The sequence below is a fragment of the Mesocricetus auratus genome, unplaced genomic scaffold (assembly GCF_017639785.1).
Source record: "Mesocricetus auratus isolate SY011 unplaced genomic scaffold, BCM_Maur_2.0 Super-Scaffold_100004, whole genome shotgun sequence".
Lineage (NCBI taxonomy): Eukaryota > Metazoa > Chordata > Mammalia > Rodentia > Cricetidae > Mesocricetus > Mesocricetus auratus.
Genome location: NW_024429189.1, coordinates 38,183,879 through 38,209,744, shown reverse-complemented (window position 1 = coordinate 38,209,744; position 25,866 = coordinate 38,183,879). Strand labels below are relative to the sequence as shown.

General features: G+C 42.4%; 1 protein-coding gene and 1 long non-coding RNA gene across 2 annotated transcripts in view; one reads left to right on the top strand and one right to left on the bottom strand.

Moving 5' to 3' along the window:
* Nucleotides 1–1,440: 1,440 nt before the first annotated feature.
* Bbs5 (Bardet-Biedl syndrome 5) lies at nt 1,441–25,860 on the bottom strand. The gene is made up of 12 exons (XM_040745515.1): nt 25,380–25,860; nt 23,809–23,891; nt 19,875–19,940; nt 18,242–18,291; nt 17,981–18,108; nt 15,859–15,994; nt 13,400–13,495; nt 9,593–9,655; nt 7,732–7,866; nt 4,080–4,163; nt 2,033–2,056; nt 1,441–1,853 (listed from the first exon to the last, which is right to left on the bottom strand). The coding sequence occupies exons 1-12, from the start codon at nt 25,679–25,681 to the stop codon at nt 1,752–1,754; spliced, it is 1,269 nt and encodes a 422-aa protein (XP_040601449.1). The 5' UTR covers nt 25,682–25,860; the 3' UTR covers nt 1,441–1,751.
* Nucleotides 25,439–25,866, top strand: part of LOC121140375 — a 53,191-nt gene continuing 52,763 nt past the window's right edge. The window contains exon 1 of the long non-coding RNA XR_005877178.1: nt 25,439–25,564. This is a non-coding gene — a long non-coding RNA (uncharacterized LOC121140375). The remainder of the gene's footprint in view (nt 25,565–25,866) is intronic.

The window sequence follows — 25,866 nt, the reverse complement described above, 5'->3', positions numbered from 1 at the left end:
ACACAATCATGATTATATTCTGAACTCAGGAGAGCTACAGGGATGCTAAAGTTTCAATGGCTGGTGTTCTTAAGTGTGCCCCCGACATAAGCTCAGTGAAGACCTGACTTTTGTGTTGTAGGTTTGTATGTTCAGGGAACCATGTATTTTCAGGCTTTAAGTTGTCTCTCCATGCAGGGCGTCTTATTTTATGTCGCAGTGAGTTGATGAGACTGTCAGCTGTTAGAATGACAGCTGAAGGGAGAGCTCAATGGTTCTTTTTCCATTTATAGATGTCATTAAAGGTTTTAACACACTGGACGAAGCTAACAGCTGCTCCCCTTGTTTAAACAATAAATGATTCATTTCTCTCCACACGTAACACTTAACATTTGAAAAGATTAGTGAGTCAGATGCAGACACCAGGGTCTGACGTTTGAGACGATTCCTTGCTTGTGGTCCATTTTATGGTCCCGTTTTCTTGAACAGCAGTGAACGAAGTTTATGGAAGCATTTTGTTTGTGATCTCTATGTATTGGTTTATTATAACGCTGTCACTTAAGTATGTGGAAATTCTTTCCCATTTTGATGAACAAACCCACATGCAGTATTTTTTTTTTACCAATTTTTTTAGTGAATCAGGGCAGTACTAGGTTTTGTTGTATGTCTATGACTGTGTATGTTACATCTTATTTTAAATGTATTTATGTGCTCATTCCTTTCTCCCTAATGAAAAAGGGTGCCTCTGGATAAGTACAATTTTTTGTTTAAAGATTTCATCAATTTTCTTTTGACTGTCACTATAGCCAAAACAACTGCATGATGTCAGTGAGGTCCAAAAGACGTTATCTGAGAAATGTTCAAAGGAGTCTCAATGAATACAAACAAGGAGATAGTCAATGAATGAACAAAACAATTTCCTCATAAAACAAATGCATTCTTGTCAAAATCATAACATCACTTATAGACTAGCATTCTGTAGTGATATACACAATAGCTAAAATTAACAGTTTTTACAAAAATGAGACCTTAAAAATGATGTGTTTAAGAACTGTAACTTGGAAGGCCTCAGATAGATCTTTGTGAGTTTCTGGACAGCCAGAGCTGAATAGTAAGGCCCTGTCTCAAAAACAAACAAACAAATAGGAGTGTATTTGTATTAGCGTATTTAGAGTACTGTGGTAATATATTTAAGCAAGATTTGTAGTTAAGAAGTATTTGATTATCTCTTTTCTTTTTCTCTCTTTCTTTTTTCCCCCTGTTGTTGATTTTTGAGGCAGGGTTTCTCTGTGTAGCTCTGGCTGCCATGGGACTCTCTAGTCCAAGCTGGCCTTGAACTCACAGAGATCTGCCTGCCTCTGCCTCCTGAGTGCTGGGACTAAAGGCCTGTGCCACCACTACCCAACCTTATTATTTCTTAAGAATGATCTTTTTGTAAAATAATACTTTCAAAACATTAAGTGGTGCTGAATAAAAATCTTTATTGAATCCAACATAATATAGTCATTTAATATCTGTAGATTGCTATTTTACAAGTATTAGGTACAATATAAACATTTACAAACCAGGTACATTTCAGTTACAATTTTGAATATAATTTTTAGAAAACTGCTAGTTTTCTAAGATTAAGAAGTTTTTCTTAATTATTAAAAACTTCTTAAGATATCAAATATAAAAGCTATAAGTATAAAAACTATTCTACGCCTAGAACAGGCAAATGGTATCTTTTAATCTTGAGGTATATTTAAATAGAAATTCAGCTCAACTCAAGCTCAACTCATTACTTCCCAAAGTCCCTGTAGTGTGAATCCATCCTTCAGTTTCTCTATTGCAAGCCCCAGTTCTTCTGAAAATACAGGTTCACGGTCTTGTTGCTTTGGGGAAGGTAAGAAGATGAGGTGGGAATGGAAGATGGGCCAGGAAGAGGAAAAACAAAAAATGTTTCACTAAGTTAGTGAATGCTAAATGCTGTCATATTGAAACTCAAAAAAAAAAAAAAACAAAAAACAAAAGAGCAACAATAACAACAAAACTACAGGTAAAATGTCCTTACCTTATTTCCATCAGCAAAATAAGCCTATAAGATAAAGAAAATAATATTTTACATGCTTCATACAAAATAAATCAGCTGTCTAAGGAACAGGTAACTAATTTTCAGATAGATTTAGTAAGTAAGTATATTTCACACTTGGTTATCATGCATTTCATAGTTTCTCCACCTATAATGCTGCCATCAATGCTTATTTCTGGTGATGGTACAGGCCCTTAATCCCAACACTAGGGGAGGCAGAGCAGGTTAGAACTTTATTAAGTGTGAACCCAGACTTGTCTACTTAGTGAGTTCCCTAGGTAGGGCTACACTTTGAGACCCTGTCTTAAAAACAAGACAACAACAAACATTAAAATTTCGTATGGCAGTGTTAATGTCTCTAAGAGTTGCACTTTATGTGCTAAGCAAACAGGCTTTTTAATTGATGTATAGCACTTTTAGCCTGAAAAGAGATTTAAGATGACTTCTCTGCTTCTGCTTTAGAAGATGATGGCAGAGGGGCTGGAGACATGGCTCAGCAGTTAAGAACACTGAGCACTCTTCCAGAGGCCCTGGGTTCAATTCCCAGCAACCACAAGGCAGCTCATAACTATCTGTAACTCCAGTTCCAGGAGACCCAACATCCATGGCAACCATTGCACATAAAACAAACAAATAAAACCCCAAAACAATTCCCTGAACCCACATGGCAGATTTGTAACCCATCTCCAAGTGATCTGACACCCTCATACAGACATACATGTAGACTAAACACCAATGCACATAAAATATAAATACATCGTTTAAAAAAAGATAATCACTTAGAGCTGGGCATGGTGGCACATACCTTTAATCCCAGCACTCTGAGGCTGAGGCAGGTGGATTTGAGTTCAAGGCCAGCCTGGACTACAAAGTCAGTTCCAGGACAGTCAGGGCTACACAGAGAAACTCTGTCCCAAAAACTTAAAAAAACAAACAACAACAACAAAATAACCAACCAAATAACAACAACAACAAAGTGTGGTGGCTGTAATACCAGCACATGAATTTAGAGGCAGGAGATCAAGAGTTCAAGGCCAGGGGCTGGAGAAATGGCTCAGCAGCAAAGAGCATGGAGTGTAATTCCTAAATGGCATCAGCCAGCTCACAACCACCTCTAACTCAGCTTCAGTGGATCTGAGGCCTCTGGCCTCCAAGAGCACCTGCACCTATGTGCACAGAATAAACATAAATAAATGCAAAACAAATTACAGCACAAAACCACAACAAAACAAAAAGAGACAACAAACAAACCCAGAAAGAAACCAAACCAAACTGAAGTAGTACTTCAGAGTGTCAGTATATAGTTTGAGGATGCTTTATGCCAATTTCACCTCTTTATTTGAAACTATTTCCTGCTGGAGAGAAGGTATGTGTTATGGTCAGACTCATAAGACTGCAGGGTATGGAAACACTAGAAAGCACTACTTTACTTTTTTTGAGACAAGGTCTCTCACTAAGTGGCCTTGAACTCACAGAGATTCACCTGCCTCCACCTCCTGAGTGTTGGGATTAAACGCTTGTACTAACACACCCAGCCCAACATCATTAGTATGTTGGTTAATTAAATAATACCTATTTGAAAGCATATTGCTCAAATACATATCCTAAAATAATGTAGATTAAAGAAAAATTGTTTTCTCTAAATAACTGTTCTCAAACAATTCCCTAGGTTTGGAATTTAAAAGTATTCTCACAAAAGAAATTATCTTGCTTAAAAAAATTCCCCTGAATGGGCTGGAGAGATGGTTCAGTGGTTAAGAATACCAGTAGGTATTCCAGAGGTCCTGAGTTCAATTCCCAGCAACCACATAATGGCTCACAACCATCTGAAAAGAGATTTGGTGCCCTCTTCTGGCCTGCAGGAATACATGCAGACAGACCATAATAAATGAACACATCTTAAAAAAAATTCCCCTCAAATTCATGTAAAAAGTCTCAAGTTTTCCAACACTGTGCAGTCACACCTCAATTAGCTAGACATGACTCAGTTGCACATCACAGATATTTACGAGAGCTCTCTGGTGCTCACCACAAAAGCATCCGTGTGATCATCAGCATCTATTTCCACATCATCTTGAACTTGTTCAACTGTCAGAGCTTCAAGTGGCTGTGGCTAAAAATTAAGATGTCAGAGTCAATATGAAGCAAGTTCTTTTAGAAAAATGTACTGCAAGAACTGCACATACTTGTAAAGGATAATAACAAAGACCACTCAAGTCATTCTATAATTTTATTTTATATTAAAACTAACTTGAGTTGTAAAAGCTAAGCATAAGATTTTAAATCTGAAGTCAACATTATCATCAAAATGATTAAAACTGGAAATGTACATGTATACATATTTAGTGTATTTAGAGCCCTTTTTCTCTTTGAGACAGGGTTTCTCTATGTAATAGTCCTGGCTGTCCTGGAACTCACTCTGTAGACCAGGCTGTGAACACACTGGGAATGCCCCCAGCCCCTAGTGCTGGGATTAAAGGCATGCACCACCACCACCACCACCACCACCCAGCTGAAATATTATTTTTTTGTTTGTTTGTTTGTTTGGTTTTTCGAGGCAGGGTTTCTATATGGCTTTGGAGGCTGTCCTGGAACTCACTCTGTAGACCAGGTCGGCCTTGAACTCACAGAGATCTGCCTGCCTCTGCCTCCAAAGTGCTGGGATTAAAGGCGTGCAGCAGGCTCAAAATATTATTTTTTATGTATATTGGTGTGAGGGTGTCAGATTGTTGTGAGCTGCCAAGTGGGTGCTGGGAATTGAACCTGGGTCCTCTGGAAGAGTAGTCAGTGCTCTTAACTGCTGAGTCATCTCTCCAACCCCGAGATATTCTTAAAAGAAAAAACTCTTATCTTAATTAGTTTTCAGAAAGAAAAGGGTTAGTCAGAGAAGGTCACCCAGAAGAACTTAGAAGGTATCTGAGAAGTCAAAGTGGGTGACTGGCTAGTTATGGGTAAGAATGGGATCAAAGGAGAGAGGAAGAGAGAAGAAATGAAAGCCAGAGAGGACAAGAAGTGGAATGCCACCAGACCTCTCCTGTGCACACTACATCATGTGCACATAGCTGTGAGAGGGTGTGTCCTGTAGCTGTGAGGGTGTGTCCTGTAGCTGTATAAAGGGTGTGTCCTGTAGCTGTGTGAGGGTGTGTCCTGTAGCTGTGAGGGTGTGTCCTGTAGCTGTATAAAGGGTGTGTCCTATAGCTGTGTGAGGGTGTGTCCTGTAGCTGTGAGAGGGTGTGTCCTGTAGCTGTGAGGGTGTGTCCTGTAGCTGTGAGGGTGTGTCCTATAGCTGTGAGAGGGTGTGTCCTGTAGCTGTGAGGGTGTGTCCTGTAGCTGTATAAAGGGTGTGTCCTGTAGCTGTGAGGGTGTGTCCTGTAGCTGTATAAAGGGTGTGTCCTGTAGCTGTGAGAGGGTGTGGTGTGTCCTGTAGCTGTATAAAGGGTGTGTCCTGTAGCTGTGAGAAAAGTGAAGCTAGGAGCCCAGGTTACAGTGAATCTGGGACTAAAAGTCAGTTTCCAGATTTTGCTGATTTTACACCATTCTTCACACAGCAGCAGTAATCACGGTCTGAATGGAAAGGGAGGGATAGGCGTAGGGAAGACAGAATCAAATTAATATGCAAGATAAGATAATGGATAAAAGGAAGGAAATACCCCAGATTTTGAGCACAGTTATCTTTGGCATTACTAGAAACAGGTAACAATCTTAAGTCAGCAGCACACTGCATCTGAGAAGGACATGACAAGGAGGTTGAGGTCTGATATATCTTACTGACTTGGATAACGACATTATGAAGTTAAGTAATGAAATAAGGAATTCAGTTCTAGAGGGCTGGAGAGATGGCTTAGTGGTAAGAACAATTGCTGTTCTTTTAGAGTGGTTCACAACTACCTTAACTCCAGGGGATTCAATACTCTTTTAGGCTCTGAAGGCACCTGCACACACAAGCATATATTCACATATTAATTAATAATTTATCTGGAGTCAGGGTTGCCCTATGTAGATCAGGCTGAAGTTGCTGTGCAAACTATTCTGGCCTCTGACACAGACACCCATTTGTCTCAGCCTCCGAGTGCTGGGGTTAAAGGTATACACCCTGCATTTAATACAATAATTTTTAAAAACTAAAAGAAATTCAATATCAAGCCAAGCCTGATGACCTGAGTTTGATCCCAGATCCCAAGATCCTCTGTGGGAGAACCAACTCCCAAAAGATGTCCTCTAACTTCCACATACATACATACATACATACATACACACACACACATGTACACACAATGCAAAAAATTTCAAATAAAAAATTATATTTCTATTATTTGAGATGCTTATCAGTGTGACAATATTCAATAGACTTTTTTTTGGAAATAAGATAAGTTGGCAGTGTCAGGATCAGAAGACAGATATACGAGTCATCCAGAAGCACCGAAGTTAAAGAAGCTGGTGGGCTGGAGAGGTGGCTCGGCAGGTGTGCTGACAAGTATGATTAGCTGTCCCTGCACCTCACATTAGGAGAGAACTGACTCTTGAAAGTTGTCCTCTGACCTCCACATGTGTGTCATAGCACACATCCACAAAATAAGTAAAAGCAAAAGATGATGTGGGAGTAGTCAATGTATTATGAGGAGTATGCAGAGGAGGGAGGGTAAAATCCAGAATACCTCAGTAGTGAAGTCAGAGAACATCAATTTCCCGCTACCCAGCCTGCTTCCTGGTTCTCTCTGTCTACACCCTGTCGTCTGAGAGCAGAGGAGATAGGAGAAGTAGCCGTTGTGATACGGTTCAGCAGTCTGGATACCAGCAAGGGAACTGATGAAAGTGGATGGCTAGGACACCAACTTTAGGGTATACATCGGGGCCCAGCAGGGGAGCAGAGAGCAAGGGAACCTGTGACAGAGTGGCCAGTGATGGAACTGAATAGAGAGAGAGCACCAGATGTAGCGCCTTGGGCAAGGTACCAGTGTAGACAGTGAGGCTGCTAGTGACAGATCAGATGGTGAGGGCTGCATGGACACATGATCAGACCAAAAGAAAGCTGATGCACCTGGAGAGTAGGGGTTGGTACCAAACCAGAACAGATGAGGAAAACGTGACACTTGAAACATCTCAAAACTAGCTGTATGTATCTGAGGTACCAGCAATATAGATGCTGAGTCTAAGGTAGGTAGGAGCTTGAGGACCAGTCTGGTTAAAAAACAAAACAAAACAAAAAACTCTAGCTCAAAACAAAGTAAATGGCCAGAGAGGAAACAAACAGAAATACGTGACATATCTCCAACCTAACATGTAACAGGCACTGAGCAACAGGAATGGAGACAGGCTACACTGACGGAGCAAATTCTGGATTGCTGCATTGTAGGACAATGGGGACTAGGACCTTTAAGGTTTGTCCAAGCTAATGCGGCTGTGGGAGGCTAAAACTAGCACTGATAGAATGGCAGACTCAAGTCTGTCTACATCAGAGGAGCAAGTACACAGAAGCTTTCCTGAATGAGTTGCCTACCTAGGCTGGGCAAGAGGAACGAACGATGAAGCAATCAGTCACCAATTAGAGACGGTCAGTCTGAGGCCATGCTCACTTAACCAAATATGCCTAAAGTTTGTACACAGTAAGTCTACTTTTGAATTTCATAGGTAGTATGTAAGCAATTCAGTAAACACTATACCCAAGGTATTGAACAACTTACCTTTTCTTCCATTTCATAATTTACTCCAAATATTGGACTGGCAGAATAGACTTTGTGAAGTGAGTTGATCTCCTTAACCGATTCCTGTAGTTTTTCCACAGGGTCTATTTTAAAGCCAAGAACATATCCTCCACTCTGTAAGAAAAAACAAAACCAAGTCTGAGGAACATACCTACAGGATGTGATGAATGCAGGCTAACCGTCTTTGTTCCGGAGCACTACCGCTAGGCTCTCTAAAGAAATCAAACACAAGAACAGAGGAGCACAGCGAGTCTCCAGGGAGGCCAGGAAGAGCTGCCGGTGGAGTAACACATGAGCAGCTCATCTTCTGACTTCTCTCCCTGAACCCCTCCCTCCCTCCCTCCCTCATATGCTGAAGTATGTACAGATCACACATGATTTCATTTTAAACACAAGCTGATCAAAAGTATGCACACTGGAGTGTGATGGCTAAAGGAACTAAGGGTTTTTTTGGACCAGGTCTTGAGAAGGAATAGACTATCGATTAAAAATGGTCCATCTGAAGCTATCTCTTTGAAGGGTTTCCAGAGCATCTTGACTATGACTGGCTGAAAGCTGGTAGATAGTGTTTCCTTTGTTTAAAGTAGCATACTATAAGAGAAAAGAGAATATTCTTTTTTTTTTTTTTTTTTTGGTTTTTCGAGACAGGGTTTCTCTGTATTGTTTTCGAGGCTGTCGGTCCAGCCTGGCCTCGAACTCACAGAGATCCGCCTGCCTCTGCCTCCTGAGTGCTGAGATTAAAGGCGTGTGCCACCACCGCCCGGCAAAAGAGAATATTCTATGTTAAAAGCACATACTTTTGGGATCAATTCTGGATCAACAACTAATATTGGACAATATTCTTTCCATACTCTATTTAAAAAAATGAAACGGTTATCAAGTGGTTGCATTAAACAGAATAAATATGTCCTGTTGGTACACTTCCTCAGATATAGTACTTAGTAAACAGCAGTAATAGTACATGGGAAAGAGAGAGTAGACATTCGTTTTTCAATGTAGAAGGATTCTCCCTTGTTTAGAAGGAAGAACAGTTGTTGAGCACACTGTGAGAGACCAGGGCTGGGAGTAACTAGAACAGTGCCTCTGATAACTCACTTAAAAATATGTTTGGGGGCATGGTCACACATGCCTATTATCTCAGCACTCAAGAGGCAGAGGCAAGAGAACCACAAGCTCAAGACCAGCCTGGGCTACATAAGTAAAGTATTTTAAGTTTCAAATGTACTCCTGCAAATACACAACATAATGGGTATTAGCAGTTTCTAATTAGATACTGTTCAGTCTGTGAGAATATAACATCTCAGAGTATATATGCTTCTCTACATATCCCTGCTTCTCAAAGCAACTGTGAGTCAGTCAAACCCAGGATGAAAATACAGTCCCATCCCTACCAGCTTCAAGATTCCGGGGAAGGTGCCTAACCTCTCTAGGCCTCAGAATTCTGGACTGTAAGAAGAGAAACAGCCGTTTCGTGGAGTTATTAGACTGAGATAATATATGAAATATGTTGAGCTAGCACAGTGATTTCTCTCGTAATCATGCTAATACAATGATTATATCCATCCAATGAGAAAGCTGGCAGGTAACATAGTGTCCACACCTATCATCCTAGTACTTAGGAGGCTGAGGCAGGAGGCTCCTGAGTTTGTAGTCACAAACACACATAGGGAGGATTTTTTCTATTGAGACAATTACTATAAGACTTCAAACACTTCATAGATCTTCATGTTATAGTTGATACTCTATAGCAAGGAAAACTGGTTACTATAGAATAACAACTAAAGACCTAGCCACAAAGTTTAAAATTTATCAGTTTAATAAAAATGTAAAAATATCTTACCTGCTGAGAGCTTTCTATGACAAGGGCCAAACCAAATTTTGAATCTCTAATCTTTATTGAACGCTATATAAAATGAAAAAGAAAAAAAACACATTTTTATTATCTCATAGTAGTAACACATTTTAATTATGTATTGTACTGTAGCCCTGGGTTTTGTTTTTTTGTTGTTGTTTGTTTGTTTGTTTTTGGTTTTTTGAGACAGGGTTTCTCTGTGGCTTTGGAGGCTATCCTGGAACCAGCTCTTGTAGACTAGACTGGTCTCAAACTCACAGAGATCTGCCTACCTGTCTCTGCCTTCCCAGTGCTGGGATTAAAGGCGTGTGCCACCACTGGCTGGCTTAGCCCTGGGTTTTGAAAAGGGGTCTCATACCTCAGGCTGGCCTGGAACTAACTACAAAGCCCAGGCTGGCTTTGAACTCTGGGAAGTCCTCCTGCCTTAGTTTCTTGAGTGTTGAGATTATAGGCGTGAGCCACCACACCCACTTCTGCTGGAAGAATTAGTCTTCATAGTCTAAGCGGCAGGGATCAGCAAACGACTAGACTCAGACTGAAGGCAGGTGGCGAACTGACAAAGTCATGTACAGAAGACAGCTATGAAGAGTCATTTGATGTAGAGCCATTCCTGACCAGTACAGTCAGTGGTCTTCTGAGTACACAGAAGGGCAGTGATCTTCAGTTACGAGGAGCCAATGTCACCCGTGGCTCCTAAGGCAGGATTAAAGATATGTGTACCATTCTGCTCCTCACACCTTGCCCTGGCTAGTTTTTTGTCAGATTGACACAAGTTAGGGTCATCTGGGAAGAGACCACCTGAACTGAGTGAGAAGTGCCCTATGACACTGACCTTCTGGCAAGTCTGCATGGCATTTCCATAATTCATGATTGGCATGAGAGGGCCCTGTTCACTGTGGGTGGGGCCACCTCGGGACAGGTGGTCCTGTGTCCTACAAGAAATCAGGCTGAGCAAGCCATGAGGGTGCCGGCCAGTGGACTGCATCCCCCTTGGCCTTGGTATCAGCTCCTGCCTCCAAGTTCCTGTCTTGTTTGAGTTCCTGTCCTCACCTCTCTCAGTGATGGACTGTGCTATACAACCATAATCTAAAACAAACTCCTGAATTCGATTTTTCTCAGGGTTTAACAGTAGCAGAAATCTAACTCAGAAAATTTTATCAGCCCATGGGGTACTGCTACGACAGATCTGACAATGTGTTTTGGTGGGGATTGTGGTGGCCTGTGAACTTTGGGCTGGAAAAGCCACTAAGGGCTCAAAGCCTAGTGGACTGTTTTCTTTGGGAGCAGGTGAAGTGTAGCAGAAATAAACTCTTTGCTCCCCAAGTTGCTTTTGGCCATCGTGTTTCATCACAGCTATAGAAAACTAACACAAATGTCAATTTCTACCTATCTAACTAGGTGACACATGTTGGTCAGACATGGAGGGCACATGTGTGTGCATGCATGTACACACACACACACACAGAGCTCGGGCCTTTGGAGTAGAGAAGTGTCTGAACTTCTGGAGTAGAGAACTCTGAAGTTGGAGTATGACTACTACAGTGACAAGCTGTGATGTATCATATTGCAAGCTGTTTGGGTCAGGCTGAATTCATTCCAGAAGCTGCATTTGGCAACTCTATTCTTAAATAACAAAAAAAAGTCTATTTGAAGAACAGAAAGCACAAGGCTGTTTACTACTCAGTAAGTATTCAGCATAACAGGGGTCAGGCTAGGTAAGCAATAGCTACATAAATGAACGCAGAGCGGCAGTGAACACTGCAAGGTGGCATTACACTGCAACCCCAACTCTTGGGTTGGTGTAGCGGGAGGATTGCTATGAATGTGAGGTCTAGCCTGGGCTACATGATCAGTTCCATCAGTTAGGGCCATAGAGGCCCTGCCTCAAAAAAAATCACAAACTAAACAAAACCAAGCAATCAACAATACAAACATCAATTTACCAAATACCTATATAGACTATCACATTTTCCCAGACTTGATGACAAATCATTTCTGCTTGGAGATATAACTCAATGGTGGTGTACTGCCTAGTTTAGATAAGGCCCTGGGTGTGATCTCCAGTACCACAAACAAAACAAACTATCATATTTCTGTAGGTTTTCTTCCTATCAAATTCTTTGATTACCCATTTCATGTGTTGCTTTCTCTGCCAGAACGATGCTCCTCAATAGCAGGGCTGTGCTGGGAGCACAAAGTTTTAGTTAGGGCTTCTCATGCTGTGATAAACACCATGACCAAAAGCACCTTGGGAGGAAATGGTTTATTTCAGCTTATGTGTCTAGTCATAGTCTATCGTGAAGGGAAGTCAGGGCAGGAGCTCAAGGCAGGACTGAAGCAGAGGCCAAGGAGGATTGCTGCTCACTGGCTTCTTTTTTCTAATGTATATTTATGTGGATGATGGTGTATCTGTGCATCTGTCATGTATGTGCCTGTGGAGGGTGTCAGATCCCCTGGGGCTGGAGTAACAGGAGGTTGTGAGCCACCTGATAGCGGGGCTAGGAGTTGAGCTGGGGTCCTCAGAAGGAGCAGCAAGTACGTAACCACTGAGCCATTGCTCCAGCCTCTTGGGAAGCTGTGTGCTGTGCAATAAACCCTTCTGACACTGAAAATGTGGAAAGCCAGGCAGTGGTGGCACTCCTTTAATCCCAGCACTTGGGAGGCAGAGGCAGGTGGATCTCTGAGTCCAAGGTCAGCTTGGTATACAAAGAACTGTTACACAGAGAAACTCTGTCTCTAAAAACCAAAAAAAAAAAAAAAAAAAAAAAAAAAGGAAAATGAGGTAATAAGACATGAGCCACATGGTAGAACTTAGATAAGAAATATGGACATAACTGAATGTTTGGAGTTATGTAAGTTCTGGGTTTTTTCTTTTCTTTTTTTTTTTTTTGGTTTTTACGAGACAGGGTTTCTCTGTATTGTTTTTGAAACTATGCCTTTGTTTACTTATCCTTAAGTATACTTTAAACATTTTTTTAAATTTACTTTATTTATTTATTTATTTATTTGGGAAGGGACACATATGTATGCCCAAGTGTGTATGAGTATGGAGGTTTGAGAACAACTTTTGGAGTTGGTTGTCCTTCCACCATGGGGGTCATGGGGATTGAACTCAGGTTTGGTGGTAAGCACCTTAACTTGCACCATCTCACTGGCCCCAAAAGTATGCTTTTAGTTAATAGTATATAAAAAGAAAAAACCCACAGGGCGGTGGTAGCACACACCTTTAATCCCAGTACTCGGGAGGCAGAGGCAGGCAGATCTCTGTGAGTTTGAGGCTGGGCTGGACCGACAGCCTCAAAAACAATACAGAGAAACCCTGTCTCGTAAAAACCAAAAAAAAAAAAAAACTTACATAACTCCAAACATTCAGTTATTAACGGTATTACTCTAATTTTTGGTTTTCTTTTTTTTAACTAATTTATTTTTTACATTCCTATCTCAGGCCCCCTTCCTCTTTTCCTCCCTCCACTCCCCCTCCTCCCATCTGCTCCACGGGGAGGGTAAGGCCTCCCCTAGGAAGTCTACTAAGTCTGTTCCATCATCTAGTTAAGGCAGGACCAAGGTACCTCTCCTACCCCACACCCCCAGTGTCTAGGCTGGTCATGGTATCTCTCCATATAGAATGCGTTACACTAAGTCAGTTTGCACATTAGTGTTAGATCTTGAACCCACTGTCAGTGGCCTCACATATTGTCCTAGTTACACTATTGTCACCTATATTAAGGGAGTCTAGTTTGGTCTTATGCATATTACTCTAAATTTAAAGGAGGTAACCAAAATACATGGACTTACAATTTGCAGATATGGTATGCTGACATTAAAGCTGTCATTCATGTTTGCATGCCACACAATTCTCACATTGGTAATAAAAAAAGTTCCTAAATTTCCCTGCAGAAGAGAGAGAGAGATAAATCAATGATTACTTGTTTGTGTTCTGCTTTTTGTTTTTTTGGTCTTTTGAGACAGGGTTTCTCTGTGTAACAGTTCTGGCTGTCCTGGAACTAGATCTGTAGACCAGGTTGGCTTCAAACTCAGAGATCCACCTGCTTCTGCCTCCCAAGTGCTGGGTTTAAAATTATGTTCCAAATACCACCTGGCCCCTGTCTATTTTCTAAGACCCAGAAGAATTCTGATTATCCCAGCAGTAGATTAACACAAGAAATTGGTATTATGGAATACCAGTGACTCTATTCACAGGCTGGTACAATTAGAGGACTGAACGCTTGTACCCCAGAATCATTAAGCAATAGGATACCAGTACAGTTAAAACCTTTTAAGTTAGTATATTTGTCTGAGGACAAAGTTCTTTTTATTTTTTATTTTATTATTATTATTTTATTTTCCGAGACAGGGTTTCTCTGTGGCTTTGGAGGCTATCCTGGAACTCGCTCTAATAGACCAGGCTGGTCTTGAACTCACAGAGATCTGCCTGCCTCTGCCTCCCAATGCTGGGATTAAAGGCATGCGCCACCACTGCCAGGCTGACAAAGTTCTTTTTAAATTTTAAAAAATTTATTGTGTGTGTGTGTGTGTGTGTGTGTGTGTGTGTGTGTGTGTGTATACAGGGGTATATGAGTGGAGTTCACCCATTTCACTGACCCACAAAATTCTACCTGGTATATTTTGTCAAATGCAAAATGGGGATCTGAATAAATAACCCATGTTTTATTTTTTGAACACCTTAGTCAGGTGGTGGTGACCCATGCTACTAGTCCCAGTACTCAGGAGGCAGTGGCAAGTAGATTTCTGAGTTCAAGGCCAGCCTGGTCTACAGAGTGAGTTCCAGGACAGCGAGGGCTACACAGAGAAACCCTGTCTTGAAAAATATCAATTAAACAAACAAAAATAACAACTACCACCCCCCACAAAAAGGCCTTTACTACAGTAAGTACCAGACACAGCATTTTTTTTTGGTTTTTACAAGAGACACAGCATTTTTTAAGTGTTACATTTTTCTATACTTATTATTCAAAACTTGAGATAAGCCTGAGCAAAGGAGTTATCAACTGAGAATAAATCCACAGTATAACCTTCATCAACCTATCAGAGATATCAAAACTACAGCCAGATGTGGTAATTCACCCTGCGGTCTCAGGACTTAGGAAGCTAAGGCAGGAAGACCATGAGTTTAGGGCTAACCTGGGTTACACAGTGAGACCTTGCCTCAAAAAACAAAACTTTAGATGGCTTAGTGGTTAAGAGCACTGGTTGCTCTTTCAGTGGATCCAGGTTCAATGCCCAGTATTCACAAGGCAGCTCACAACCATCTGACTCTAGTTCCAGTGCATTCAATGACCTCTGTCTTCTGGCTTCTATAGGCATCAGACAAACCTGTGGTCCACAGGTATACACACAGGCAAGCTACATACACACATAAAAAAAGCAAACACCACCACCAACAAAATCAATGAAACATTTTTAATTATATTTATTTGTTTATTTTGAGGCAGGGGCTCACTTTATAGCTCTGGCTGGCTTGGAACTCACTATATAGAAAGGCTGGTTTTAAACCCACAAAGAACTGCCTGCCTCTGCCTGACAAGTGCTGGAGGTAGGCTGTGGCCACCACATCACATCTACGTTTAGCTTGTATATGTGTGTATGAATATGTACATGTGAGTGTTAGTGTCCATGGAGGCCAGAGACCTTGGATCTCCCTGGAGCTAGTGGGTTCTGAAGCCCAGTCCTCAGCTGAAGAAGGTGAGTTCCAGGGCAGACTGGACTATAAAATAGGACCCTGTCTCAAGCTAAGCACACACAGGATGGCAGGACTCTGGGGAGCTGGGTACATGCTTGTAAAACCCTGCAACTCAAGAAGCAGAACTAGGAGGGTCTCCACAAACTCTTGGCCAGCCTGCTCTACATAGTGAGTGCTAGGCCAGCCAGGGCTACATAGCAAGACCCTGACTTGTGGGGTACTAAGTCTACCCACACCATGGTTTATCTCTACCATGTGTTATGAAGAATAGTGGGTTATAGATTCGTAGCCAAGTGCGGCTCTGTGTTTCTCACTGATGGAAAAAGCAGACTGAACTAGATCATCTCTGAGGCCCACTGCATTTCTTGGTTCTATATAGAATGGAAATGGATGAAAAGGGTATAAGACCATGAAGGTTAGAATAGTGCTACATATCTAAAGCTGTAATCTATCCACATTGCTAATGCTAAGTTTAACAATTACACAAACCCAGTGATGAATGGGAAAATGTCTGCTGAAACAGTCCCCAAAGGCTCATGACTTTACACAATACCTGGTCACTGGATAAATTCCATACACCATTGATCTTATCATACACATGTTCTTGTGGTAATAACCTCAGCTGCTTGTTTTGAATGACTGCACTTCTCAGTTTAAAATCCCGGTACATTTTAGAAGTTTCATATGCTCTAGGAAAAAGAATAAAACAAAGATCAATCAATCCAAACAGAAAGTGTGGTGCTGTTAGGCTGTGCTTACACATTTACTAGATACATAGCTGTTAATGATGATGGACATCACTCCGTTTCTGTGGTGAATTCAATCTTCAGCTGGCTGTGGTAGCACCATGCCTGTAATCTCATCACCCGGGAGGCTGAGGCAGGAGAACTGTTGACAGTTTGAGACCATCCTAGACAACATACTGAGTTCTAGGCTAGCCTGGGATATAGAGTGATACCATTTCAAAAAAAGAAAACAAGGTCCAGCGTGGTGTGGTGCACGCCTTTAATCCCAGCACTCAGGAGGCAGAGGCAGGCGGATCTCTGTGACTTGGACACCAGCCTGGTCTACAGAGTGAGTTCCAGGACAGCCAGAACTACACAGAGAAACCCTGTCTTGAAAAACAAAAACAAAAACAACAACAAAACCAAAACAAACCCCTAAAGAACAAAAAATTAGTTCCCTTTTCAGTAAGGATGGGTGACTCTCGTTTTCTATCACGGTGACAGAGTACTGACACATCCATCCTTCATTTCCTAATGTTAGTCAAAGTTATCAGTACTCTTTTGGCACAAAGGTCCAATTACTATTTTGCTATGACCTAAAAACATTAGGTTTGCATCTATCCATGCATAGAAGGCTCTGTCAATGCTAAAGAGTACCTAGGGCAGAGAGGGAGAGGGAGAAAAAAACAAAACCCGGTTTTCCTTTAGTTAGGATTCTGTTATGATGTTAAGCAGTAGGGTTTGAGCACTCTGTCTATAAATCTTAATTTCTTTTAGTTCATTATCATTGAGACATAACCAGGAGAATAGAACTGCTTACACTACTCATTTGGGAAGGAACATAAGTGTTTTCCTGTTTTGTTTTTTCACATTTACGTGTGTGTGTGTGTGTGTGTGTGTGTGTGTGTGTGTGTTCATGCACACCACAGTGCATGTACATGTGCAGAGACCAGAAAATAACTTGTGGTAGTCTGTTTTCTCTTGCCATGCAGGTTCTGGGGGCAGAACTTGTGTCATCAGGCTTGGCAGGAAGCACCTGTACCTGCTGATCCATCTTGCAGGCCCAGAACTCAATTTTTTGTTTTGTTTTGTTTTTTTGTTTTTACGAGACAGGGTTTCTCTGTATTGTTTTTGAGGCTGTCGGTCCAGCCGGGCCTCGAACTCACAGAGATCCGCCTGCCTCTGCCTCCCGAGTGCTGGGATTAAAGGCATGCGCCACCACCGCTGGCTAGAACACAATTTTTTTATATTATTGATAGAAAGCAGCTCCTATGTTGCCTTCATGAATCATTTCAAGCTTTTCATTTTATTGTATTTTTGAAAATTAGATGTTGGCTTACTATGTGTTCTAGTCTTGACTACAGCACTTCTTAAGTCAACTAAAGAGCTATGGTTTAGGCGTATGACCATGAAACTGAAAAATAATATTGTTGCTATAGTATTGGAGCTGGGACCCAAGATCTTGAGCATGCTAGGCAAGTGCTCAGCCATCAAGCTGTACCTCACATATCCTGAGACAAACATTTGTACATAGATGTTCAGGAAAGCATTACTGATAATCTGAATAATTATAAAGAAAAGTTACTTAAGGAGAACATCTGAATGTCTATTTCTGCTATAAAAATCTTTTAAACTCATTACTAGAAATTTTTTACCTTGGTAGCTAATTTAGCAGAATCTTTCCAGTGAGCTTCCATTTTACAAAGGTGGTGATATATATATAGCCCAGGGTGGCCCAGACTCCTTAATCCTCCTGCTTTGCCCTCTAGAGTGGTGGGATATCACTTGCATACTTTATGAATTCTTTCAAGGTGCTTGATATATGACAATGAAGTATTATTCTAAATACCTGGCATATTTGCAACTAGGAGACATTGTCACACATCTAAATTTTTTCCTTCACACTATTACAACAAAGTAACCTGACATATCCATGAGATAGTTCTGTACCTGTGCACTGCGATCACAGAAGTAAAAAGTCTGGGGCTCCCGGGAACCAGATTTGTGAAAATAAATTCAAATCGGGTGGTGTTACATTTTGTCAGTATATAAAGAGCTTCAGTTTGGCCTCGTAGTTTCTGTAAGGACAAATTTATCACAAAGTTCAGAGTTAAAGAGCAAGTTTCCATTTAAGGTGGACGCAAGTCTTAGCTTTAAATATCAAATGTTTCTTCATTATACAGCTACTTCCCCAGGACTTTTCGGACTTACAGAGTTAGCTGTTCTTGTTGTAATATTCAATATGCAGTTGTAACCAATAGCTAAAATGAAAGAAAAGACAGAAAATATAAGAAGTATGATATTGCAAACTGAGAACCATAATACTGTAAAAAAATTAAAAACCCAGAACTTTTGAAAAAGTTTTGAAAAGTAAACATGAACAGAAGTACAACTTTTGTTTTGTCTATTTTTCAGGACATGGTTTCTCTGTAGCTTTAGAGCCTGTCATGGAACTCACTCTGTACATCAGACTGGCCTCGAACTCACAGAGATCCACCTGTTTCTGCCTCCCAAGTGCTGGAATTAAAGGTGTGCACCACTACTGCCTGACAGAAGTACAACTTTTAATATCTGTATGAAATAAGATATTAAAATAAGTAACTCTACTTAGTGGGTATAGTGCTCTCTGAGGATACATGAGGCCCTGGGCTTGATCCTCAGCACTGGATAAGCAGTGTAGTGGTAATTCCAGCACTCAGAAGGTAGAGGCAGGGAGAGCAGAAGTTCAAGTCATTTTCAATGATATAGCAGGTAAGAGGCTAGCCTGGAACACGTGGGACCCTGTCTCAAGCAAAAGAAAGAAAAAAAGGAAAAAACTGAATGAAGGAATGATTATAAGAACTTGAGGGTCAACTGTAATTCTTTGAGCAAACAAAAATATTCCTAACATAGGAAAGAAAATGTCTAAAAGCCATACAACATCATTTACCTAACAACAACAAAAGAACTTTACCACCATTGTGTTAAAAGAAAAAGTCTGGCTACATTTGCCATGAGCAATGTTTTCAAAGATAATCAAAACCAAATAAGGAGTAGAGATGGCTGGGCAGGTAAAGGCACCTGGTGCATCTGAATTTGATCAACAGAACCCATGGAAAGGTGGAAGCAGAGAACTAACACCACAAAGTTGTCCTTTGGCACACGCAGCCCCACCCCAGACAAACATGACGAATACACAAATAATAACAAAAAAACATAAAGATGCTAGGTGGTGGCGGCACATGCCTTTAATTGTAGCACTTGGGAGAAAGAGGCCAGGCTGCCCTACGGAGGTAGTTCCAGGATAGCCAAGGCTACACAGAGAAACCATATCTTGGGGGAAAGAAAAGTAAACGCAAAAACTGTCCCATGAAAACACCAATCCCACACACATCCAAGTCACCATACAGACAGACTGAAACACAAGAACAGATGATTTCTTTTGCATTAGGATATAGTCTGTAACCAGTCTTTGATTAAATAGAGTTTTATATTTCCACATACTTAATGGGATAAGCATTGTTCCTGCCAGGCACATGCCTTTAATTCCAGCACTTGGGAGGCAGAGGCAGGTGGATCGCTGTGAATTTGAGGCCAGCCTGGTCTATTGAGTGAATTCTAGGACAGTCAGGGCTATACAGAGAAATCCTATCTCAAAAAACAAAACAAACATAAAACCAAAAGAAAATTGTTCCTGTGTTTCACAGCACTGGGGATTGGACCAAAGGCCTTAAGCATGCTAGGCAAGTGCCCACAACGGAGCTTTGTCCTCAGCAACTTAGACTTTTTGTTTGTTTGTTTTAAATACAAAATCCACTATCCGACTTTCCTGAAAAGGAATGTTGTTTTAAAGAAGAATACTTACAGAGATTGACTCTGGGTAACGCCAAGGAATGCCAGACGATTCTTAAGTTTGTTACTAGGAGTCTACCTAAAGGCAAAGCAAGCAAGACCCGATTAGCTGAAGGCCCTTCTCAAGCACAGTCTGAGTGGGAAGGGAAGCTGCGGCTCCACAGGTGAGGGGTGGGTGCCCAGCACTTGTATTAGCTGCAGCACATGGTTCACGTGCTCAGGGTGAGCACGGCGCTGCTGCAAGCCTGTGGGCCAAGGGCTCAGGGGGTGCAGTCACGAGGACTAGATAGATGTTGAAGGCCGAAACTACTGCATACCACGTCTGAGGCCAGTCTGGGTTAGATGATTAAAAGAAAAGAAAATTGGGGCTGGGCAAGGTAGGCCCTGCTGTCATGACCTGCCTGCTGTGATGAACTCTACCCAGGCACTGAGAGACAAAACAATGCTCCCTCCTTAAGTTTCTTTTGTCAGGCACGTGGCCACAGAGATGAGGAAAGTAACCAATACCCAGGTCTGTCCCCTAGCAGTTCTCATTCGGTGTGCTGTGCCTACGTGTCTGTGGGTACACAAAGTGCAGAAAACATGGGAGAGCACCCGGCCTCCGCCGCCACCCTGCAGGCGCTGTGCTCCTCCCATGCCAGCCCGCCCTGTGCTGGGTTACAGATGTGCAGGGAGCTCCGGCCTTTGTACATGCACAGGAAGCCATCTCCCCAGTCCAACAGCTCTCGTTTAAATGAGCCATGTACTTATATACCCAATCCTGCTAGTGCCACAAGCAGGAAAGGTTGACTGCAGACAAGCACAAGTTCTTCAGTGCTAGACCAACAAGTTCAGAGTTTAGCCTGCTAGCAGTAAAACTGAGTTGGATTTTAGGCTTAAATTTGGGGAAGACAGAGCAATCTTAAGAAGATCCCGTGTGGTGGTGCATGTCTTCAATTAACCCAGTCATGGCTACAGTAAGAGCTTGTCTCAAAAGGACAGAGAAGGCCTGGCATGGCAGTGCATGCCTTTAATTCCAAGTAGTCTCTCAATTACCTCCTATGAAAAACCGGTTAAGAGTGTCTACTTTAAATTAGTGCTACTAAGTGAGATTACATATACAGATATAAAAACTAGCAGTTGGCAAATAATAAACATTAAAAAAAACTGTTAAGAGTAAGTAAGGAAACATGGAAGGGTTGGAGGGAGGACAAGGAAGAGGAAATGATGTAATTATATTTTAATTAAAATATTTTAATAAAATGTTATAGTAGTTGTAGTTTTTTCTTTTTTCTTTGAAAGGGGGAACAATGATAACTGAACCCAGGACCTGGGACAGACAAATGCTCTGCCAGAGAGTTACAGACCCAGTTCTTCCTCCCTCCCTCCCTCCCTCCCTCCCTCCCTCCCTCCCTCCCTCCCTCCCTCCCTCCCTCCCTCCCTTCCTTCCTCCCTTTCCCTCTCTCTTTCCTTTCTTCCTACCCTGCTCTTTCAGATCGAAAAGCCTTATCATACTAGGTTTCATGAAGCCACCCTTGTTTAGACAGTATCACTTTATCACAAAGGCTGTTCTCAAATTCACAGGTTCCACTGATTCTCCTGCCTCGGCCACACAAGTGGCTGGGACTAAAGGAGTGTACTTCCAAGCCTGGCTTAATATTTTAATGCCTTACAAATTAATTTTTATGACTTAAAAGCTATAGGGGCACTGATTTCCTTGAATCATTTCACTTAGGTAATACTTTGTCTTTTATACTTTATTATTAGCAGCTCCAGAAAAAAGTTATGGAGTGGGAAGAGTTTCAGCCACCTCTCTTCATTTTTCTGCTATTTATCCGCTGCCTCTTTTCTTGGGAGGGACCCCCTCCCTGCAGCTCCTGGCCTGGACATTTTTCTCTGTCCTTGTTTCTTTTTCTGATCTCTCAGATATGAAATCTCCTTGCCCTATTTCACTCTCCGTGGTTTCAGTGCCCAATGCTAATCTGACACCTTCACGGATGAGTACTTAGAAGTGGATTAAATGTGCTGATCATCTGAGGTATTCACAGCTTGGAAACAAGGGGTCCCGAATGGGCATGGCCTTAAAAGCTGGTCACTTAGAAACTGCTCTAAAGGAACAGATATAGAGGGCTGGAAGCATAACTCCCCATGCCCTCTCCACCTCCACTTAAACCACACACTGCACATTCCTGTAAACCTTCATCGAAACAAAGCTTCCTGCCTTCTAATAGGATTCAGGTTCCACGAGGGGATTATTTGCAGCCAGACTTCCCCACCAGTGCTTTTAACACACTAGGAGAGCATTCTACGATGAGCTACATTCCCCAACCCCAGAAGTCTCTCTGCCCTCTGCTGTAGTGTGATCCTGGTTGCTGTGAAGAGCACTCCAACTAAAAGCAACCTGGGAGGGCAGGTCACACTCCATCATTGAGGGAAGTCAGGGAAGGAACCTGAAGCAGAAACCATGGAGCAGCACTGCCTACTGGCTCCCTAACTCACAGGCTCACAGCCAGCTAGCTAGCTTTCCTATTAGCAGCCCAGGACCACTTGCCTAGGGATGGTGCTGCACACAGCGGTCTGGGCTCTCCTACAGCAATTCATTGACAAACCCTTCACATACATGCCCAGATCTAGGCAATTCCTCAATTGAGGTTTCTCCTTTCAGATGACTCCAAGCTGAACCAAACTGACAATTAGAGCTATGTATTCGCTATACACCAAAGTACCGATACAGGATTCTGCAGTCAATGAGTACTTGATGAATTAAAAAAAATGATTTATTAACCATTAATCTATTTGTTATAGAGAATGGACCGTCACAAAAGCCTTCTTGTCAACCAGTATATGAATGACCAAATCTTGACTTCCTCAAGGTAACTCACTTCTCACTAAGATTTAGTCATTATGACAGCAAAATCATTATTCTGTCTTACACAGCACAAACCAAGACATTTTGTTTGCTGTGAGGTGTTCAGGCATCACTCTCCCTGTGACCCAATAGACACCAGGGATCATTGAGAATTGTAAGGCCACCTTTAAGGATAGGCCCTAGACACTGGCAGGACCTGCTCGTGGCTAGTGGTAACAGCTTCCTCACAAAAGAAACGGGAGCTTAGGATAATTCAGAAGAAAGAGCATGCAGTCACCCAAAAACTGCATTAAGCGTGTTCTACAATAAGGTCACTGTCCCTTCCCCAGGACACACTGGCCCCCTAATCTGAAAGAGGAGGGTTCCTCATCCCCCATCCTTCCTTCTTAAGTTCTCTCCAGAAAAAACTGTGAGGATACACTGAGCTCCCCTCTCATCCTGCCTCTGAGAAGCAGCAACGAGCTTTCAGACCCTGCTGCTGCACACTGACCGATGGCTCCAGGGATAGCTGCTTTAAGGTTTTAGTTTTAGGCAATGTGATTTGGGAAGGACACTAGAGCCACAGCTGTTTCTCAGTGGCCCTAAAAAGAAAACTTACTACAAGACTTTCTGCTACTTGACTGACAAATGGACTTCTCAGTGTGGCACTAAATTTCCCCCTTGCACATGTCCACTTCTAGGGGGCAATCTGAGGGGGCTGTGCAGTACTTCAGGATTAAGGTGAAGAGTGGCTACAGATACCACAGCCACCAATATTTAATGTTTACCACTATGTATTGTATTCTTTTAGTGGGAGGTACATCCAAGGGTAGGAACTATTTTATGACTCCTACAAACAGGGCTTCTGGAGTTTTAACCATTACACTAGAAAATCTCCTGTCATGAGTCAAGACTTACTATGGACCGGCTAACACTGAGAGAGAATGAGTTTCCTATCTGTAGGATTAATACCTACCTACCCTTTCTTCTACTTGAGAAAAATCTGTGGACTTAACTTTTTTCTTCTCACAGTTACATTTCCATGCGATGCTTTTTCTCCAGCTAATGTGAATCAACAGTTATACATTTAACCACAAATGTGAAACTCAAATCTACTCACCTCTATCCCCATTATTTCCTTTTGTGTCTTCAATTGAATCTAAACAATCAATAAGGACTTCTCCAGGTCTTGTTTTCATCTGCCTAAAATAAGTATAAGACTGTGAGGGTTATAACTTCCACTCTATCTGCTACCAATCTACTTAGGGAAGAGAGGCATAAGAATAGAGCAGACAACAGCGAAGAGTATACAGCACTCAGTGCTTGTGCAGTTGACCCCGGGGGTCAGCGAGGCCTGGGCTCACCAGGGCCACTTGGGAATCAGCTAGATCCAGAGGTGGGGTCTTGGATAATTACAAGAAAAAGAGCAGAGGATGCACGACTGAAAAACAGGAACAAGAAAGTTAAGAGGGATGCTGGGAGAAAGGGAACTGAGTATTGGGAGAAGTGTAGCTGAGTGACTCAGGAGACAAGCTATTGAAGAATCTGCAGCTCCACGATGATAGGCCTGATTCTGTGGACAATAGACCAGCCCCAAGAGGTTTCTAAGTAGAGAAAGGACATCAGGCAGTTATGGGAAGGAATGATGCTTAAAACTTGTATGAGAAGTATCCTCAGGGGGCCAGAGTTATGTTTCAGCAAGTAACTGTAGCTGTCACCAAGACTGATGACCTCGTTTGATCCCTAGGGCCCTAACAAAGGAGAGAAGTGGCTTCTGCAAGGTGACTTCTGACCAACACTCTTGCATCTTGCACACAGAAAGAACTCTTACTGAGCTATCTTGCAGACCCTTTTGCTCACTTGTATTTACACAGCCGCCCAAGTAAATCTCCTGCACTAGAATGAGGGAGTATGGTTAGAATTTCTTCTTTTTTTTTTTTTTTTTTTTTTTTTACTTTTTTGTCTCTATCAGCAAAGTAACCAGCATGTGATAAGTGTCTGGTAAACTGAAAATGTTCATTGGAAACTGGAGTTTTGTTTGGATTAAGAGACACCCCGCACCCCCAACCCACACGAAATATAGAAAATCCCTAAAAAGTGTGTAATGAGTTAATGCAGTTTGTAATTTTACAAATAACACTTCCCTTGACTTCCTAAAGTAACTAATACCGTGTTAGGCATCCAATTACCACAAAAGCTGAGAAATGTACCAATATGTCATTTTTCCATTTAAGGATGTACCATTAGGAAGTCGCTGGGGCGCCACAGTATTTATTGATCCAAGAACTTCAGCTTTCATATTTTCCGACATTTATTATCTCAGAGCCCCCCCCCGTCACCCCCAACTTCTGGGAAGGAAAGTTTTTTTTTTAAACCATCTTTTAAAGCATATTCCCCACAAACAGGGCTTCTGTTTAACAAGCACGGGACAAGGTTTGCATGGTGGGAAGTTTTGGAGAATTCTCACTCGCACCGCCCTCATTTTACAGTCATGCCAAGCGTTCAGAGGCAATGCTATTCCGGATTTTGTTCTAGAACCCTGCTTTCTGGAATCCCTGCCCTACGTTCGCTCCATCGCCGGACTCCGGGAGCCTTGATGGGCTCACACTCGGATTAGACAGCGCGCAGGGCAAGGCCAAGGGCCGCAGGGGCCGCAACCGCGGGGTCTCCCAGCGCGTCGCAGAGACTCACTGCGAGGACACATCGAAGCGCACGTCGCGGTCCTCCCACAGCACGTCCAGCACAGACATGGCGACCGAGGCACCCGGCCGACGCTGTCCACTGTGACGGCCCTGCGGCGTCTCGTGGGCTCCAGGGCAACGCGCCGGCTTCGTCACGATATCTACGGCGGGCGCCGAGGCCCAAGCTTCCGCCAGGTAGTGTACGCTCTTTCCCCTGCCGTTTTGCGTCACTGGGTTGGTTTGAGACGGGAGTTTGGGAGTGTGTTTGGCTTCTGTGCCATTTCTCTGGTCTCCGTGTAGATTTTTAGCCATTTCCGCCTTCCGGACGTTTTCTTACACCATCCAGAAATTTTAACTTCACCAAATTACGTTGCTGGTTTGGTGGGGCTCCGGCCCTACCCACGTCGCAGATCCTGGCGGTCCTGACTCTCTGGCTACATTCCAGCCCTAGGCTCAGAACCTGCAGAGAAGTCCCACTCTGTCTGGTATGGACCACT